Raw genomic sequence first — 21,521 nt, forward strand, 5'->3', positions numbered from 1 at the left:
ACTAAATCTTTGTTATGTGCATCATCTGCGGGAGAGTGAGAGAAAAAAGGGGGGGGGGAGGGGGCAGTGTTGACTCATCACGCTCTATTTTTGTGTGTTTTATTTAATACAAACTGCCTCAGCTCCAAGCTGTTAAATTAATGTGTAAGTGTCTTTATGCCGTGAGTTGATCACAGACGATGGAGAGATGACAGAAAAGGGGTCAGAGAGAGAGAAGAAGAAGAGTCACCAGCTGGACTCGAGCCACGGACGTTGTGACTAAATGCAAGACATGGCGTTAATGCATTTACAAAACTCTCATTGCATTGGAGAGGAATGCCAGTCTGACTCCTCTTGAACACACACACACACACACACACATCTGGTGTTGTGCCCGTTGGTGGGGAACAGTCGATGTCGCCAGCTCCTTCACTTCGTCCTAGAGACTGAAACATAGACACAATAACGTTCTCCAGTGCGGATGAGATTAAAACGGCTGCAAGTCAAATAACAGAAACTCCGACAACTCAACACGAGACCAGCTCACGAATGAAGGGAAGCCAAATGAATATTCAGTCTGGTTATCGGGCTGGAGTCACACGCACTGAAGGAAATGAAATGAAAACACTTTCTTCCTTCGAGCCAGGAAACCGACAGCAGCACTGCAAAAACAATTCAATGACCAAACTGGACTAATTCCAGTAAGTTTAACCACCACCTGTTGAACATTGAACACGTGAGAACAAATACAAGGAATAAATGGTGATTAATTAATTCATTGACTAATTGCATCTGAACTAGAATGTGCTAAAACACCGGATGCTCTTAATGCATTTTTAAAACGTACAGAATTCTAAATGTACCTTTCGTTACCAGCGTGTGTTTTACATCACTCATCGCTGCAGATAAAAATGTATTTCCATCAGATGCGACTCTTGACTTACGTGCATGTCTTTTTTTGTCGGGTGTTTCTGTACATGTATAAACCTTCCCCTCTCCAGTTTATCAAAGCTTAACACCGCCGATGATGTGTGGCTTGAACTTCTTCCTTCTCCCAGCCACACGTTGTTAATCCTCCTCTCCGTCTCCTCCACTGTTTACTCAAACAGGAAATGGAAATATACACATGAGGATTAAGGATGACAAGACTTCCACGAGTGATTTCTCAATGCAGTCAGACGCCTCGCCTCAGGCTCTGAGGTTTGAAGGGTAAAAGGAGCATTTAGCGCCATCTAGCTGCCGGGGAAAGAATACTCCTGTACAGAGCTCTTGTTGCATTGAAAATGCGGAAGGTTATGTTTTGATCGCCATTTATTTATTTATTTGTATGCGTGTTACTCTCATAACTCAAAAAGTATTAGACCGAATCGCATGAAATTCGGTGGGATGATTGGTTATTTTCCAGGGACCATTTGATTATATTTTGGGATCGATCGGGTCAAAGGTCAAGGTCATGAAAAGGTCAAAATCTTCTTTTTACCATAGCACGGTAAATTTTTATCTAATTGGCATGCAACTAATTCCAAAATGTTCATAATTCAATGCCCAATCTTGTGATATGCGAAGGTATGCGCTCTACCGAGTGCCCGTTCTAGTTCATCATGCTTTGTTGTTGATGATGTCATGTTGGGATTGTCACTGATCTCTTAATGGGATCCCCCCGCAACCCACCCTCTGGTCTAATTTAACCCCTTGACTTCCTGCCTGGGCTGCACGGGGTCACGGGCTTTAGCTTTAAACTCCTAACTAGAGCCGACGGCTGGGACAGTCTTATGTCATTTCACCTGTACTCCTCTACCCCATTTATTATTATCATTATTAAAGCTTTATTTAACCAGGTGAATCCCATTGAGATTAGAAATCTCTTTTTCGAGGGTGACCCGGACAGGACAGGCAACAACTTATGAAACGCATTCTTACAAACAAAAAACACAGAACAAGAGGAGTTAAAAGAAACTAAAAGTTAAGAGACATAACAGAGTTAATTTAAGAAACAGTTACATTTTTTTCATTTTACATTTAAAAGCAGTAAGTGCTATCAGTTCTTTGAGCTTTTAAATATTCTGCAACATGTTCCAGGCCTCAGAGTACACATTTACCCCCTTATTATTATAGGATGGGTCAGTAGTTTGAATTTTACTTGTTTAAAACTCGGTCTTCATCCTTTTGCTTGTGGCAGTAGACGGTGTTCTGCTTTTAACTTTATCTTTATGAGTGAAATGCCCAACAGCGTGCAGCATTAACTGAACCTCGTCCTGCTGTTGCTCTGCAGGAAAGTACCTTCTCCTGCACGGCAGCCTGCAGCACACGCAGCACACGTCAGCCGAGACCTCCAACCTGCTCCGGATGTGCTCCCTGAACCTCGGCAAGTCGGACCCCTCCATCACCTCCAGCCTGGTGAGTACTTCCTGGACCGTCAACCGCACCACGCTGTCTCCCATGACCTCATCTCTTTGAACACAGCTCAACGCCACAGAACCAGTTATGTTGGGACTTTTTCTAACTGGCGATTTCCTCATGATAACGATGTCTGAACACACCAATATTCCACGGTATATTTTTCATCAGAGGATATTTCTGAAATCTGTTTGCTGAAGATCTTAAGAACGGAAATCAAACATCAGTGTGAAATATTTTTTTTATATTCGTGCATGTACACATACTATGTGTTTTTCTCTCCAGTAAATATCAGAGTTAACCAGTTCCTGCTTATATCCGACATACAATAAGCAGTGTATTTTATCTATTTTCTACATAAAAACCTTTTCCCTTCTTCAAATGTGAGACTCAAGTGAAGGAACACAAATCTATTTTTTAACTTCAACAATTGGTTGAATAAGACAATGCCGAAATGTGAGTAATTCACAAATCTGCTTGGCGGAAACTTCTGTTCTTATTATTAGTGAATTAAATGGAGATAAACAAACTACAATCAAACACTTCTGTTGTTTATGTTTTGTTCTGTGGATAAAAAAAGTTATGAATCTTTTATTTTTTGGTTCTGTGTATTGTGGCTGGACTCTGGTTTCATTAATGACCGCCTCATCTGTCAATGCTGCAGGTTTATAAAACACAAATTTAGAAAAATGCTTTTATGAATGCATTAATTTCCGTGAATCACGAGCGCCCAAATGTTCACATTTATCTCGGAGGATCAAACGCATTCAGAAAGGCAACTCCTTACGCTTGTTGAGCGCCTGTTTTTAAGTCTAAAATGCTTCAGAAGGACAAAGCGGCGCATCCCCAGCTTGAAGTCGTGCAGACGGGTGACCTTCAGCGGGGTGCCGCTCGGTTCCTTCAGATGACAGATACCGTGATGCGGTACATCGGGATCGTGTTGTCCCAGGAGGGCGACGCAATCACACGCAGCGGCTAATCCAATGCCGCTGCGTGTGAGTCATTCCACTAGAGGAAAGGTTAATGCCATAGAAAAGCACGTGTGCATAAATGAGTTTCCCTGTGTGGCTGATGTTACTGCGCCTGTGTTTTTGGGTAACTGACACGAACAGCGTTGTGGTTCATGATCCTGTTTACACCACCGACATCATACCACTAATACTGTTTGTGATTATATCTGGACTAGTTGTGTCCACTGGGGGGCGCTGGTGCATTCTCAGTATTTGGAACTCAAACATGTGCATCCTTTGGTTCCTTTGAGTAAACGAGATCATAATTGTCCTCCGGGCCGATGAGTTGATTCATATTGAGTTTTATAACTTGATGACCTCAATGAGTCTCCTCCATCTTCGCTGCGAGATTTGTGTTTTTGTAATAATAATAATAAGGCTCGACTGATTCCCCGCAGGCGTTTATTTTGACTCGCCAGCCTTCACAGGAAGGTGAGAGCATGAGGGGGGAGGGGAGGGGGGCCGTGTCTTGCTCAAGGACGCTTCAGCAGGAGAGGGGAAGAGGTCTCTAGCTGCAAGCCATTCCCCCACCTACCCAGGAATAATTGGACGAAGACTAACTTAAATATATCTGATATGGTTGCACTATTATGAAAGTCAATATTGAGATCACGATTATTTTTTCATTTAATTGTATTTAAGTAATTGGAGCTCTGCTTTCACTTCCATTATTCACCGTGCATCTCCAAAAATCAAATTGTCGCAAAACTGTATAAAATCAACCGAGCGCTGCTTTCACTTTCACGTGGTGCTGCTTTCTGGCAAACTAACTCGTTTTTGCATAAAGAATAAGACTTTGAAGTATATTCTTCGTCACCTGAATGCATTTTGTTTTCTCCCCGTTATAAAACGAGGACTATACGGTGCTCTTTATGACATACAGTATTCATTTTCAGCATTACTCTTCTTCTCCAATCTACTGCTACCCCAAAACTTCTGGGTCGCCCCCTAGTGGCTGGTTATTAGTATAGGAAGCGCTTGATTTAGAAATCGGCTTCACAATCGCAGCACATATTTTAAACGTCAATATCGCAGTGGATCGTGGTTTAAATGTGGGAAGGGTTCGCACGGTCATGGAAAACTTGGAAAAGTCATGGAATTTATAAATGGTTATTTCCAGGCCTGGAAAAGTCATGGAAAAAACTAAAATCATAAAAGTTTGGGAAAAGTCATGGAAATGTGTTAAAATCACATGTTCATTTACGCCGAGTTTGAAATAATAAATACGTTTTTTAAAGAAAGACGCTCAAAATATAAGCCGGCGTACGCTCTCAATACGCAACATTTTCAAAAATGTTCATGTTTATACCGAGATTTCAGTTTGGTCGTGGAAATTTGGTTTAAAGTCCTGGAAATCCACCGGTCAAAATGTGTAAGAACCCTGTTAATTGTGCCGACCTACGATCTGTCTGGACAGATGTGCACATATCTACGAGAACCGCTCCTGTATCCGTCCTCAGGTCCTGTTGGTGTGACGCTCTTGGTGTCCTCTGAGCCGTGAATGGAGAGGACTCCACTCTCGCCTCTCGGGCGAGGCTGCGAGGTCACGGGGACCCAGGGGAGACATTTCTTCTCATCAGACTTCATTCAGGCGATGGGGGCCGCAGATACACGGTTGGAATTGGGCTGCGGTGCATCGCGGCTACTTTTTGTACCTCCCCAAAATAATAATAAAAAGAAAATAAATGAGATGGATTGAATTTGAGTGCATCCGCTGCGATGTGAGAAAACTCGCCGCGCGTCTTTACCGTCGGGAGAGTCCAAAAGGAAACGAGTTCAGTCGTCGCTCTGCTACAATTTCGTCCGACAAACGAGTTTCCATCCTTTTGCCATGTTTAAAAGATGTATAACTGAACATCTTTATTCTCTACATTTGGTCCGGCTTTGAAGTATTCCCACACTCTCTCCCCCTGCAGTCACGCGGACTGCAAACGCAAATTAAATATCTCCTGTAACGCGCAGCTCGTCCTTGTTCTCATCCGGCGCTCTGTTTGCGCGCCCCGGTGACTCCGCGGTGGCCACCTCAAAAAAATTGGATGCCGGTGACCGCTGCTGAGGTATTATTGTCTCGCGTAGACCCCCCCCCCCCCCCCCCGCCTGCTGAACAAGCTCAGAAAAGACTGAGATTTGGTTGACCTTGGGAGGGAAGACGAACAGCTCGGCTTCTGGCCTCCGAATGGAAGGCAGCTTTCCCTCCTTTCATATTTTTTATAAATGCAAAAGTTTGATGAATGGGAGTCCCGTCTGTTTATGTTTTGGGGTGACAATTGAGTAAAATGAATGCGATCCAAACAACGGTGTACTAGCAAACATGATGTCTGTGTCATAATGGCATAATAATGTCTATATGAATGGGAGGCCCACTGGTTTCTGGCCGGAGTGTCGGTGAATGACTGGAGGGCTGCCAGCAGTTGGATTTCGGGTGCTGTCGAAGCATTGCTGTCAGATTCACGTATGAAAAGGTTTAATTGGCTGGCTGCTGTTCATTAATTTGAAATGGAGCAACTTGGAAATGTGGTTGGTTTTCGTTCAGGCTGTGTTACTTTTTCTTTTCTTTTAAAGAAGTGACAGTATTGTTACCTGATTCTTCGCAAGGACTTTTAGGACAACGTGGAGCTTAATCCTGCATTCTGTTGTTCATTATGTCACCGAGCATAACTCGCTTTCTATCACTTCACATTTTTCCAATGTCACTACAGAAGCCAGAGGTTGTTTTTAGGGGGAGCCGCTTCTCTGTGTTGATGGTTCTGTTTCTCAAAGCTGTCAAAGGCAGTCAATATTTTTATTCAGAACCAGAATGAGACAAAAGCTGCTAGACCGTGACCACGATTTTAGATTGCCGCCCTGCTGCTTTGATACGAGGTGATGGATTTTCTAGGGCTTCATTATCAGTTAATCTGTTGGCAATTGTGTGAACCAACAGGTGGCCCTAAACCCTGGATTTAAAATGATCCTAAACCCACAGTTAAAATGTCTTGTTCTGTCCAAGCAGCTGTCCGAAAACCCCAAATACTTAATGTTCTCATTTGTTAAGACTTGTTGCTTGAAAATGAACAATCCCATTAATTATCAAAAAATGGTGGCAGATATATTTTCTTTAGATTCACGAATTAATTAATTAATTGGCTAAACTGTGCATCTCTAAGAATTTCCACTGGACTCCTCCTCTTGTGATCTGTTGACCATATTTAGATTTTATCAAGGTATTAGTATTATAAAATGATTATTAATAATACTGGCTGTCTTAGTTTGGAGCTTCCATACGTCATCTGTATGTTGAGTTTTAGGTTAACGATTAATGTTCACGACTAGTTATCTACACATCAATTACACATTTGTCTATAATAGGTCAGAAGATAGTGAAAATTGCCATCATGATTTTCTATAAAAGTTTAAAACAATATGTGATGAAAAAGCTGGAAACACTGTTGTGCGACATTTAAAAATCAGTATTATTCATTGTTATTGTTTACCAGCTACACAACTATTTATGTTACGTTACACGTACCCCCTTGTCTCCTTCTCGTCTGCGCCTCCTTTGGAGGTCCAGGACTCCTCTGGTGTAGTCGGCCTCCCATCATGCCCTTGGGCGTGCACGGCTCTCCTACGAGCGTGGCACCATCCCTCTTGAATGTGATGCTCTTTGGCAGAAAATCAATACTTCACTTCTGGCGCGATATGGAGATAAGACCGTCATAATCCTGATGTTGTGTCTTTGTGGACTCATAATGGCAGTCAGCGATGTCCTTCACCGATACCATTGATGTCGCAGCAGCTGGCGGCTGCAAAGGAAAGAAGAACCGAGTCAATACGTAGAACATGCGGCGGTCTGGGCAGTGGAAACTAAACTAGCTCAGGTTTTTTAATATCAGCCCACCAGAATATATATATATACGATTTTCCAGCCAAGAAACCCAAGAGAGTGGAAAACCAGTTCCTCCGATGCCCCTTATTGATCGGGTTGTCTGCGGTATCTGTCTTTGTTTCGTGGTCCCTTCATGAGTTCAGCTTCACGTTGTTTACTTTTTCTCCATAATTGAGAGAAATGAATCTTAAATGCCTCCTACTTAAAAAAAGGTGTGTGTGGTGCTGTGATTGTAAAACAGAAACCTACAAACTTTAAAAGATAAAATCAGAATCGACCCTGCAGCCGAATGCATTGCCAAATAAGGACTGGTTTTTTTTTAGTGACAAGAGATTGCGTCGGTATTTCAGCAACAATTGCGTACAAAATAAACCGCTCTCGTTCATGAATAACTTTGGGAAAACGCATTCCCAAAATATTGCACAGCGTGCCGTTTGTTACTGTAAACACGCGGGGTGTGATATTCAAATCAAACTGTCACTCCGGATCAGGTAATTGCGGCTGAGACGTTGAACCCCTGTCACTCGCTCCGTTTGAGAGATACAGTTTCTCCCCGTCGCCAGATTCAAATGCGACGCCGCCGTTACGCACCGAGCGGCTCGCTGTTTATTCGAAGAAGGAAAAAATAATGAATTGCGAAGAAAGACGGATTGGATTTTCCAAGTGGACTCAAGCTGACATAATTTTTCATCTCCTGAATGCTTAAATTTGCATGTCAATTGCGATTTGTGAAAAGTTGTGAAAACCGCAGCGGTCGGTCGGTCGCCGTCTTCTGATCTTGTTGTCAAGGTTAAAGACTCCTCCGTGTGGAGGTGGGCTCCACTGGGAGTTTTATCGTGGCTGGATATTCTCCCTCCTTTTGGTGGGCTGGCTTCTTTGCACTGCTTTGTAGGAGAGGCATTGATTCTTTCCCTCCTCTTCACAGGCCCGTGTGCCTCCGCTGCCGGCCTCACATCTGCAGGTCGCCTCTTGGACCGATAAGCTCCGGCGCAGCGGAGGCTGTGGGTCACTCAATCAGCATTCGCTGCATGCTTTCAGTGGCAGCGCTCCCTTTTTTCTCCAAAGGCAGAAGGAGCAAACTCTGCTGCCCCCCCCCCCCCCCCCCCCCTGAAGGCGCTTTTCCCTTAAGGCTGTGCTTCAAGGCCACGGACTGTCTGCCTCCACAGCGGCCCTGAACCCAGCGGCCTCACGTTCTCTCTAAAAGCGTCTTTATTTATCTCCTTTTATTTGTTCAAATTGACGTCATTATTTATATATTGCATTTCAAACTGTTTATGGTTTAGTCTATAAAAGCGTTCATCATGATGTTCTCTTAACAGGAGAGAACATTTTCAAATTGCTTTTTTTCAATTTTTGGTCCAACCAGTTGCGCAGAAACCCAAAGATATTGAATTTATGATTATCTGAAGTAGAGAAAAGCCACCAATCTTTCCCCCGCGCGAGATTAGAAGAAGTCAATGTATTTGTCTCGTAACTTGCACAAAGCAGTTGCAGCACTTCAGCGGTTATGTAAACCCCAGACGGCGATCTTCTCCCAAACCTAATGAAATAGTTTTGTTGCCTAAAGCTATCGGAGTTTCCTGCCAAGGCGGAAGCTTATTTCAAAATGTCCGCGGGCCTCTTCAAGTCCAGACTCCAAAAGAACACAAGTCTGTACTCGTGTAATTTGAATTGAGAAACGCCGTATGCCTCTAAGACGCTGAACACTGACCACTGACATAAGCGTGTCACTGGCATGAGTCAGACAGATGACCCCTCTCTCGTGTTCCTGCAGCTCCCGTCGGTCCAATATGGAATTTAATCGTCCCGTTAAGCGGCCGCAGACTAAACGCTGACTGTTGAGCAATCACCGGATGCTTTAAGTCTCTCAGGTAATCTTCAGGGCATTGTTGGCGCTGAACAGTCGACGACTGTAATCCTCTTCTGAAGGTTTTAAGGTGTTTATTGGAAGAAGAAGAAAAAACGCGGTGATTTACGAGAGCGCGGACCCGAGCCGTCTGCTTCCTTAATCGGCACAGGAGCACAAATGATTGTCGCCTCGGCCGCCGCGACATTTCATCAGCTCCCCGTTGTCCCGGTTTCAAAATGAGAAAAGTTGACGCGGTGGCCACCTGTCCGACGGCCCCGTGCATGTCCTCCATCAGCCGGGAGGCAGCGAGGAGCTGTCATTACGTGCTCTCTCTGTCTCTCTCTCTCTCTCTAAGAGGAAATCATTTGAGCTTGGCTGGAGATGAGGAGAATGGAAGGGGCCCACTTAATATGCACAGAGCAGAACCACAGTGAATGGAAATGAGTGAGGGTGAAAAAAGAGAAAAGGCAATAGTGGTGGTGGTGGGGGGGGGGTTCGGGAAAAACACAGACTGAAACAGAATGCAAAATGTGCAGAGCACGGCATCGGCGATAACTTATTTAAGCAAATCCCAATAATTGCGAGCGGGTGTGTGTGGGGGGGGTCATCCAGTTGGTGGGGGCTCCGCGGTCCCCCGCCCCGCAGCTCGTCTCCGGAGACGGAGGCAGCGCGGGGAATTGTTGGAAATGGACACGGGAGATGCCGTTTGTATGGCGGGGACGTGCGGCTGATTTCAAGCATGATAATGACTCGGTGTTGGCTTGTTGTGGGACCAGAACAAGATTCTTCTTTCTTCTTCTCTTTTTTTTTTTTTACAAATTGGCCAGCCGCAGTTTGGGTGACATTTTCACAGCAGGTTGGAAAGGTCTCGGGCAGCGACATCTTTCATTGAAACAGCCGGCCGGCTATTACTTCTCCCTCTTGCCCCACTCCACACAATACTAAATTCTCTCTCTCTCTCTTATTTTCTCCCTCTTGCCCCACTCCACATAATACTAAATTCTCTCTCTCTCTTATTCTCTCTCTCTCTCTCTTATTTTCTCTCTTATTCACTCTCTTATATTTTCTCTCGCATTCTCTCTCTCTTTCTCATTCTCTCTCTCCTCTCATTATCTCTCTCATTCTCTCTCTCTCTCATTCACTCTCTCTTTCTCATTCTCATTCTCTCTCTCCTCTCATTCTCTCTCATTCACTCTCTCTTTCTCATTCTCTCTCTCTCTCTTATTCTCTCTCTTATTTTCTCTCTTATTCACTCTCTCTTATATTTTCTCTCGCATTCTCTCTTTCTCTCTCGCATTCTCTCTCTCTTTCTCATTATCTCTCTCATTCTCTCTCTCTTCTCTCATTCTCTCTCTCATTCACTCTCTTTCACATTCTCTCTCATTCTCTCTCTCTTATCTGTCTTATTCTCTCTCTCTCTTATTTTCTCTCTTATTCACTCTCTTATATTTTCTCTCGCATTCTCTCTTCTCATTCACATTCTCTCTTGCATTCTCTTTCTCATTCTCTCTCTCCTCTCATTTTCTCTCTCATTATCTCTCATTCTCTCTCTCTTCTCTCTCATTCTCTCTCTGTCTTATTCTCTCTCTTATTCTCTCTCTCTCCTCTCATTCTCTCTCTTCTCTCTCATTCACTCTCTCTTTCACATTCTCTCTCATTCTCTTTCTCATTCTCTCTCTCTCATCTCTCTTATTCTCTCTCTCTCTTATTTTCTCTCTTATTCACTCTTATATTTTCTCTCGCATTCTCTCTCTTTCTCATTCTCTCCTCTCATTTTCTCTCTCTCATTCTCTCTCTCTGTCTTATTCTCTCTCTTATTCTCTCTCAACCCCCCCGCCCCGTCTTTCTGCGACAAGCTTCTTCCACCCTCAGGTGTGTGTTTTGTAGTCTTCATGTGACTCATTGATCGCCAGGAGACGGTGAGGTCGGCCTGCCGACAGGATGCCGGAGTCATTGTTCCAGTTGGAGCAGAACAATGCCGGCAGGATATCCTCTCATGTTCATGGTCACCTCGGGTGCCCAAAAGAAGAGTGGCTGCACAGAGAAATGAGTCTGGGGGCTCCTACTTGTCCCCGGTACCCTACCCTCCACCCACTCACCCCCACCCGTCGCTACGCTAAATTAGAACTGTCTATCCTCTCTCTTTCTCCCTCACACTCACTCTCTCTCTCCTTCACTCCTGAAGTTACAGAGGAGAGGAACAAGAGGAGGTGTCAGCTGACTGCCTCCTTCCAATCAGATAAGTTCTGATGGAAGTGTTAAGCAGCTGCTAAGATCAGATTTAGCCTGAGGGAGAGGGAGAGAGAGGGAGAGGGAGAGGGAGGGAGGGAGAGAGAGAGAGAGAGAGAGGGAGGGAGAGAGAGAGAGAGAGAGAGAGAGAGAGAGAGAGAGAGAGAGAGCGCAGGAGGCTGGAGCTAGACAGTGCAGCATGTCTATGTATCGGTAGGGAGGCATGATAAGTCGGTGCTATGTACCATGGACGAGTCCAGCATTCTGAGGAGACGGGGGCTGCAGGTGTGTGTGTGTGTGTGTGTGTGTGTGTGTGTGTGTGTGTGTGTGTGTGTGTGTGTGTGTGTGTGTGTGTGTGTGTGTGTGTGTGTGTGTGTGTGTGTGTGTGTGTGTGTTTGTGTTTTGCAGGCTGACTTCGTGCTGTACTGGTATGTATGCGTGGCTCGTGACGCTCCTGTGTTGCTCTTTTAACAGAACACAGTTAGGACTTTGAGACCTTTTTATTTTGTGTGCGTGTGTTTTTATTTGTATGTGTGTGTGTGTTAACACACTTGTCAGTACAGACGGAGCAACACTCTGGTTCTGCTGTTGATTTGCGCTTCATGTGAGAGAGAGAATCTTTTGGCAGAACTGTGAGGACATTTTTCAGGTCGATGCACAAAAAAACCCGTAAGATGAGGAGAGTTAACGGCTGCAAATGTTCTTCACTTGCGCGTATTTGGAAATAAATGGTTGGTGTCCAAACCCTGTTTCTTTTTAAACTAAACTATTCATTCATCACATTTAATTTGTGTAAGCTGTCGGCAGAATGCGGGAGATGTGTGCTAATGGAGCTGGATCAATGCTGGGCTTTCTTACTTAATATTATTTTTTCTTTATGATGATAAATGATCGGCACGGTAAAGCTCCCGCTCGGCTGTAAGACGTCCTGATCGAGGTGTCAGCCGAGTTCAGGGCCACAGCGCTCACGAACGATGCACTTAATCAAATTACAACTGCCGTCACTCTGCCGTAACGGAAAGAGAGGACAGCGTGTTCTCAAATATTAAAGGTATCTTATATGCACTACGTCATCTATCGTATCCACTGTAAAGAGTGAAGTGGATTCATAATGTAGCTTTCTCGAGTGGGAGCCACTTATAGAAAAGCTTTTTTTTTAAAACAACCCATCTCAAACTGCTGCTTGTGTTGTGACTCAAACCTCCTGCAATCACACTGTATGTGTCATTTGTTTTAATTGGGCTGCACTAATGAAGCGTATTCATCTCATGAACAAAGGTGAGTTTTGGTTTGTCCGTGGTGTTTTCTTTATTTAACTGTCGAGTACATCTTGAGATTGAAGCGCGGCAACATTTAAGATTCAATGCGTTTCCTCTGCGATTTTAATAATCAATCTGAAAATTAGACGGCTGAAATCTCGACATTTAATTTGTGCTCTTTGAATTTTGTTCAATGGATATCTCTAGAAAAAGCAACGCGTTTCAACATTTATTTTTAAAATCAGAATTGTGTTTATTAAAAGATTCCAAACAGTAATCTTCATGAGCAACACACACACACACACAACACAACGTAGCGCCCACTCCAGTGATCAGGCTGCTGCAGCGCTCTAACTTTCACACTCAAAAGGAAGTTAGTTAGTCAGGCGTCACACTATCTCCCCATTCACCCTCAGCCCGGGGAGCGATGACATCATCCCAGTCAGACCCGTTTGTGGTTGAGCGGATGGGAAGACGGTGACTGACTGTTTTACGGTGCAGAGGGCGTCGCTGCTTTCGGCTCCAAGGGGAAGGCGTTGACGTGTTCGTCGATGCGTTGGTCTGATTAAAGACTAAGCTACTTTCTTACTGCTTCCTGTTTAGTTTAGAAATAAACCACCTTAACAACTTGGTCTCAGTCAAACTCGATGGTCTTAAGCATAGCTTGGTCTACGTTTTGCCTTTCTGAATTATTACAAATGATTCGGAACATTGTTCAGTCAAAATACAATTAACATTTAAGAGCTTGCTTTTGTATTTATTTATCTATTAAATAAATGGTTTAAGATTTTGAGAAATAAGATTAGTTGCTCGCTTTCTTCCAAGATTTATATCGCATCTCTATTAATTATCATCCGTGCATGGTTAGCTTAGCTTAGCATACAGATTGGAATGGTTAGTCTGTCTCTTTATCCAAAAGTAACAAAATATGTCTCCCAGCACCTTTTTAAACTCAAGTTATTTACACGTTAAATCTGGTTTGATTAACCCATATTGTAAAGTGCTGGAGTATTTCTTTATTTCGTGCTCAGCTAATTGGCCGCTAGCAGTGGTGAGTGACATCGATCTCCTCTAACTATTTGTAATGCAGCAAACGGACGTATAATTCCCTGATGTCGAACTATTCCATTCACGGCGTATCACAACACCCTCAAGTATTTATCTTCAGCGTGTTTGTGTCTGCATTATGAGGTTGAGTCGACATTTAAACAATCAACCATGAATTGAGTTCACTGGAACGTTGGTGCTGCTTTAAAAATGCTGCATGTGAAAGATAATTTGGTGAGAGATCGGCAAGAAAATGTCTCAACTGTGACTCGATCCTCGATCGTGAAGAAGCAGAAGAGAACGATTTAGTGTTTGTGTTGATGCCGAATTAATTTGACGGTGTGCAGAACTTATATTCAGACAGAAACAGCAGAATAACCAACAAAACGCAGGAGCATCAGATCCATGAAGGAGTTCTCTAAATACATTTCTCAGCTAAAGTGTTGTTCAGTATGAATGTTTTTTACATACAGTGAAGTTATATGAATGTAGAATGTTGATGCCCAGGTATCTGCAATGCTTCAGATTCATGCGATGACCTTAAGTATACTTGCTTTTTTAAAGATAATTGTTAATTCCCTCCAGAGAAACGTCCATGTTTGCAGCGAGTCCGTCGACTTTGTTTGTGTGTGACGAAATTTAAGGTTTGAAGGTCATTCCACTCCGGGGACCTTTTGAGTTTTTGCTATTAATTTAATTTAATTCAATTAATTAGACTTTTTTTATTTTCATAATTTCGGACATATTTATAATGTAAACACAACGGCAAACTGGCAAACTTTATTATTCCTTTTAACTTTGATAAAAGCAGTGCAAGACAAAGATCTTGCCTGTCCTTCTGTCCTTGCCTTTCACAATAAAAGCCCTAAACATAGACAGATTGTCTGTTTACCAAAGGGAACTACATTTCACTCAGAGCATTTATAAAGCGTTATAAAGCTCACAGTATCTTAGGCTAACAACAGTTGACATCGGGCGGACGGCTCCGGGTCATCGGGACCCTGGTTGGACCTTTTATTGAAAAAGCGTTGCAACTCTCACACATTTGCATTGCTGCTGGTATGAATAAGTTTTAATGCAACATATTTGTGAGCTTTGTTGTGTTGTTTATTCGAACCAAGTGTCAACGTCCAATTAATTGTAAGATCAAGTTCAAAAGTGTATTTATTTAAGTGTGATTTTTTATTTTACATGAGAGTGTAACATTCACCTCTGCTCTCCGCTCCTTTGTCTCAGAAGATAATTCCCTTCAGTTTACATTTTTTTATGGTTGTCTCTAGACTCACTCGGTTCGTAGTCTGGCTTTGAGGGCTTATAGCCGCCTTGTTTCCTCATTATATAAAAAATGTGTTGGTTTAATATAGATTTTAATGATGCCTCTAGCATGGCCTTCATCTTAATTGCCTGTCAGACGCTACTGCGTTGTGAGCTTTACTGTACGCCAGACGTACAACATTGCCTCCATAATGCAAAATAAATGAAAGAAAAAGGTAGCTGTCCAGACGAGTGCGGTGACACTGTGCGCCTCCAAAGAGCCGTTTTGTGTGAAGTGGGGTGAGCCAGCTGGTGAGGCGCAAACGTGCAGCACCAGAGAGGCTTCTTACTAGATGGTTGATCACTTTATGAAGGCTGGCCCATAAATCATGTTCATATCGACATAACTGTAAGGAGTAAAAAAATCAAAGAGTGAGTCATCGAGATGCTGTCATGTGGTCTAATTTGTCTAATTTGATGAAGAAACTTTACTGAAACACAAGGGGGGGGGGGGTGCTGAGTGGGCTGACCTTTCCTTAACCCTCCTGTTACCTTTAGGGTCAATTTGACCCCATTCAATGTTTAACGTCGTTGTTCTTTCGGGTCAATTTGACCCCAGGCTGTTTTTCACTGTGTCAAACATATACGAAATATCAACTTTTTTATATATTTAAAGGGCTATTTAGGTAGTCAACAAACAAGCATAAAGTACCTCACACTTAAACTTGGAAAACAATATTAATTCTAATAATTTTCTGGAGGTTTTAATTGCTGGGGTCAAATTGACCCAGAGGGTAAAATATGTCAGTAAATATAAAGGTAACAGGAGGGTTAAACATTGAATAGGGTCAAATTGACCCTAAGGTAACAGAAGGGTTAAGCCGACCGACGTCTTTCTCGCAGCTCCTCCAGCTGTTCGTCCCTTCTGGCGTCTTCACTTTGTGCATCACTTCTGGCGTTTTGCTCTCGCTCCCGTGGAACGTCGACAGACGCCGAGCGAAGTGAAGTGAAGTGAAGACATCAGTTCGATGCAAATGCCAGTTGCTAAATACGCTTCAACACGCGTGTGCATTTTGGCATTTTGGCATCTTGACAAATGGGACTTTTAATTTGTCGATGGCGCTCGTCAAGGCGGCGATGAAATGTGCAACCACAGATGTTCTAAAATATATGCCCAAACAGTCGTGTGTATGTATTAATCGACACATTTTTGGCAAATCTTTTGTCAACATTAATGCAGCGTAAAAAAAAAGAAAGAAAAAGCAGCCCGTTCAGAACAGACATGGCCCGTGTTGTTGCTGCTCGAAGATTTCTCCAGAGTGTCTCATGCAAACGACTTCAGACTCGCCAACGCTCTTCCGTGGGTCCTCAGCAATACACCCGTCAGGACGTTCTTCCTTCCGCATCCAAGTTGTAGCTTCTCACGATCAGAAACACCGGTGGAATACACTCTGGTTTACAGGAGGAATACATCGCTAAATCCACCATTGAACTCGCGGTCACACCGGTGAAATACACTGGTTCCACTTGACTTCAGGGAGGTGAAGAAGAGTCCATTTGCTCCATTTCCAGCATCCCCCCCCCCCCCCCTCACCCCCACACACACACACACACACTTTGGGGCGACATACTCAATTCTGCAGGGCCCTGAAGCTCCGCCCCTGCTGTCGAAAACCGATGACCGTGCGCTCATTAATTCACAGGTTTGTGAATATTGAACGTGTCGCGTGTCTGAATTGCTCGGAATCTGACACCGAGGAAAAGCCTCCCTCGGGTGCCGTGCAACACGCTGCCACGTCGTGAAAGTCGGATCAGATTCTGTGAAACACTTCAACTGTCGGCGCTCGCCTTCGATGCATCCGGAGGATGAATGAACCGGGCCGGCCGCCAACTGACATTTCTAATAATAGGAACGACTTCTAACCTGTAGTTCGACTGATTAGAGGCGTGACTATCATCATCATCATCCATTTATGTAATCTTTAAGAGTCCATTGTTGTGACGTTACTGAAAGGCATTTAAAAAAGAAGAGAGCTCATCAAATTAACAGGACATTGAGCTCCCTGCCAGCCTGGAAATGAATCGTTTCCCTCTTTACGACATTGTTGGAGTCGGTGGATTCAGGATGAATGACACCGAACATCGTGATTCAATCGGCGAAGCTTTCCAATGCTGAATGGGGGCTCTGCTGCTGAATCCCCCCCTGCAGGCTCTGAAATCAATATGCTTTGGATGGAGTCGGATATAATTCGTCACGGTTAACCCTCCTGTTACCTTAGGGTCAATTTGACCCCATTCAATGTTTAATGTCGGTGTTCTTTCGGGTCAATTTGACCCCAGGCTGTTTTTCAATGTGTCAAACATATAAGAAATATCCACTTTTTTATATATTTAAAGGGCTATTTAGGTAGTCAACAAACAAACATAAAGAACCTCACACTTAAACTTGGAAAACAATATTAATTCTAAGAATTTTCTGGAGGTTTAAATTGCTGGGGTCAAATTGACCCCGAGGGTAAAATATGTCAGTAAATATAAAGGTAACAGGAGGGTTAAACATTGAATGGGGTCAAATTGACCCTCAGGTAACAGGAGGGTTAATAGAAGTCGGCTTCCTACAAGCGGTTTCCGTACGATCCAAATTCATTCATCGGCTGTTCGTAAAATGTCGAGTTAGTTTGATCCTTGAGGTCAACGAATGCACTTCAATCAGTTGTATGAAGCATGCGGTCTAATTCCTGTACTACACATGTGTTGGAGGCAGATAACCAGCTCTATCGATCTATTTGACCCTTTTTCTAATCTCGAGACTAGATCTATGAGTTTGAAGCGGCGTCTCGATTAGATGAAGCTACAATTCAATTTTAATTTAAGTCTCTAATTAGGATCTTGTGTTAATCTTTATTGAGACTTAGTCCTCTGTCGAATGTCAGTTAGTTAAAAAAAAATCATCATATTTATTCATCCAAAGGAAACGTGACTATTTTAGTCTAGTTTTAGCCAAACTATCACCTCGTTTTAGCCCCCGTGTTGTGATTGGTCGGTTCAGTAGACCTGCTCAGCGCTACTGAAAGATCTGATGTCATACGAGGTGTTGATTTGATGACACCTCTTAAAGGTTTCCCCGCCAGTCAGCAGCGAATCTCCGTAAACTCGAGTACACGTTTGATCCGGAGGTGCGTGAAGATCCAAAAATAAATCAATGGGAATAATTAATGAACCATTCCACGTATAGGCCTCCTTCACAAGAGCAACGCTGCAGCTCTGATGTGGAGATGAAGTGATGTTGCTAGAAGCCAGTAGTTGACATTTAGCCCGTGGAACAATACATCTCGGGTTCATCGCGTCACCATTGTTCTCTCCCCAGCGCTGAGAAGATTACTGGATAAACAATGATTAAACATACAAGATTTACTTTCATCAGCGGTTTGTTCTCCCGATGGACAACTTTCCAAGATGAAAGATATTCATGCTGTTTGTGTCGCCTGTCGGACAGTTTTTAATCCTTTAGGATCTTAACATTTAATTGAAAGACTTGTATTCCTGTGAAGCATTATGCTAAACACACATGGGGGCTATTATCTCAATCTTGGATGACATACAAAGTTGTTTGTTTGTAATCTTTGCACTGAAGTGGAGCCTCAAGGCTTTCTAGATATCATCAGTAAACTGTAACCTTTAGTCGGAGGATTTAATTTAAAAAAAATGCAAGGTTTTTGTTTTAGGAAATGCTGAACCAACAATAATCCAATTTAAATAACTTTTTTTTAAAGAAAGATGCATCACCTAGTTCCCATAAATATGCATGTACATCACGATCTAAAGAGATTACACAAAAAGGCAATGACAAATCCACAAATTGAAAATCTATTAAATGCATTTTTCCTAAATGGACACAATAGGTATGCAGAAAGAACCCGATGTGCATCGTTCTTTTGACAAGCCTCTCATCGAATGAATTTCTGACTGAGGAGAGAAAAGAAGCACGTCGCCACGATGTCGAGGTCAACCGCCACGATAGGAAGCATCTCTGCCTTTTGAATTCTCCTTTTGGAACATAAATCCCATTAATATGCCGTTAGAGGTGAGAGAGAGATGCTCAGCGAGATAAAAGTAGTGCTGCGTTACATCAGCGTTCTGGAGAACCCGAGGAAGAGTTTTACAGGCGTTGAAAAAGTGAGGAAATTAAAATGTCTTTGATGACGTCAATATGTTGGTCCATCCATCAGAGCTCCACAAAACATTTAACAATGCCATCTGAAAGGGGATTGGTTGTGTTGATGAAGTAATAATGTTAAATTAGGCTCCTTATTTGATGGCTAACGCTCTGAGCTCGGTTTGCCTGCGAATGTTTACGGTTTGTAAATTCAACTCCTGGCCAGGACTAATGGGTTCAAATGTGTGTTGGGCTTTTTTGAGAGTTGAAGATAATAATGAAGGGGAAGCCGGCGTTAAAACAACGGAGATGAGCCCAAAACACCAGCTGAATACGGCGTCCCATACAGCTGCAGGTGTGTGTTGGAGCTGATTTCACAGATAAGTTAAAGCCCTAGTCTTACAACAGAGAGGAACATGTTGGTGTGTGTGTGTGTGCACGATTTACGTTTTAAAAAAATGTCCATGAAATGGTATGGAGAATTTATTTAATGAGGTTGAGGATATGAGTGGCAGGTACAGTAGTGGGCTTTAATGTCGTTAACGAGAGGAATCGCCATTCCTCTCATGTTTTGGGGGGAGATCTATCGGCTCCGAGTTCCTGTTAATATCGTCCTGCTTCATCTTTTGGAAAGGATGGTTATTTGTGTTTTTGTTGTTGTTGCTGGAATAAGAGCATTTATTTGGTTGGATCAGGGCTGTTTTATTCATAATAGAACACCTAATTTCGGGGAAAAGACGAACCAAAACTTGAATCTAATGCTCAGGCATCACAGTGCAACACATGTAATCCAGTCTGTGTGAATATCTTCCAGAGGGGTGAATTCACTTCCCATGAATACATCTGTTCAATAAACCAGTTTACTATCATCATATCTTTTTTTGCTTTAACTCTCAAGATTGTTGTTGTAGACCTTCCTCTGTTATTTCGGCGTGCTGTGATTGGTGGACGTCCCACAACTGTAAGTCACTCCCTGCTGGTCCAATGAAACGCTCGGCCCTCGGTCTCCAGCACACATTAAGCCCTAATTGATAGCAAAGGGAGCGTGGGGCTTAGCACCGTTTCTGCTGACCGGAGCAGCCAATACCGGCTCCTCCATGTCCTACACTGGGAGACGCGCAGCACCTTATCAGGTGGTTATTACACAGGGAAATGTCTGATGATCAAATCAGTGGGATTTGTGGTAAAACATAAAACGGACCCAAAGCCCGGTTATTTATTGGCGCTCTTTTCTTCTGGCTTTTTATTTCTTTATTTTGTACAAGATCCAGTCAGGAGAGATTATAAATAATCCAAGCCGGGGGGGGGGGGGGGGGGCTCTGGATTGGTTTCCCACTGCTGGTAAAATGAATTTAAAACAACGCGCAGGGAAATGTCTCACGGCCAATAAAACAACTCGATTCCTCACAATGTGATTAAACCAACACTCGCGCTAACTCTACGGATGTCGGGCCGCTCCACGCCGCACTGACGCCAACAGACGCTGCAGCGGCAGCAGCGACTGTTTCTTTACTCATCAGTCCTAAAAAAAATACATGTTCTTTTAATGTGTCTTTAATTACATTTGTATTTTAGCTTTCTGTGAGCAACACCCTATTATACGTTTTTAGTTATATAATCCCTGAAGAAATCAATGAGGTCATTGTTGGTGCTTTTTCTGCAGCAGCATTCACAGTGTTGAACTAAAAAGAAGATAAAACATGCACCCGGCGGGGGTTTTGTCCTTCCAGTTGCTTTTTCTTTAAAGTTCCAGTCCAGCTCTCTGGGATGAGACGTGCCCGTTTCACACCTGCTCTGGGATCTGTTCTTTCCATGGGGTGGATGTGTGTGAGGCTGTAAAGATGCAGCCGCAGCACAGTGAGCGGGTGGTTTATTTTTGTTCTCCTCCTTTTTTATTTCCTCTTTTCTTTATTTTGCTCTGTGAATTTGGAGGCAGTTTGTGTGTCCTTCATTGATTTGTGGGATTCTACTATTTACTAGAAAAGGCTTAGTTATTGTCATTTATATAAATGAGAGAGAAAAAACACAAAAACATGTGCAAAATATCCATTTTATCAATAATGTAATCTTTATCAGAGATTTAGGATTTCTTGTAGAGACACGGGTCTTATCCTGGTTTTAAAGGCTGCATTACAGTAACGTGAGTAACTAGCTGCTCTATTGTTTCCATTTAAGCACCTTTTATTCACATTACTGATAATTTATTAATAATCTCATTGTGTAAAAATGTAGTAAAAGCACAATCCTAAAATATCGTCACTATATCGATCTCGAGGTATTCAGCCTAAAATATCGGGGTATTTAGAATTTTCTCCACATCGCCCATTCTTATATATGTATTAGTATATTTGTGTTTCATCAGATCTGACGACAGCTTTCGTGGTTCTGGAAGATGTACCATATTTGTATTATTGATTGATTGATGTGGACATCGGTGTTCAGACATGACATCATTATACATACAAATGCATCATCA

At 43.0% G+C, this 21,521-nt stretch overlaps 1 protein-coding gene across 4 annotated transcripts in view; it reads left to right on the forward strand.

The window, feature by feature from the left end:
• mast4 (microtubule associated serine/threonine kinase family member 4) overlaps positions 1-21,521 on the forward strand; it is an 85,219-nt gene that overhangs the window by 19,665 nt on the left and 44,033 nt on the right. For 3 of the 4 annotated variants that reach the window (XM_056431807.1, XM_056431808.1, XM_056431809.1), the window contains exon 3: positions 2,252-2,376. In XM_056431807.1, the coding sequence (XP_056287782.1) occupies positions 2,252-2,376 (125 nt within the window). Of the gene's footprint in view, positions 1-2,251; positions 2,377-11,536; positions 11,615-21,521 lie in introns of those variants that run through there. The other variant, XM_056431812.1, reaches the window with a different exon arrangement.

This window comes from Pseudoliparis swirei, chromosome 15, assembly GCF_029220125.1.
Source record: "Pseudoliparis swirei isolate HS2019 ecotype Mariana Trench chromosome 15, NWPU_hadal_v1, whole genome shotgun sequence".
Taxonomy (NCBI): Eukaryota; Metazoa; Chordata; class Actinopteri; order Perciformes; family Liparidae; genus Pseudoliparis; species Pseudoliparis swirei.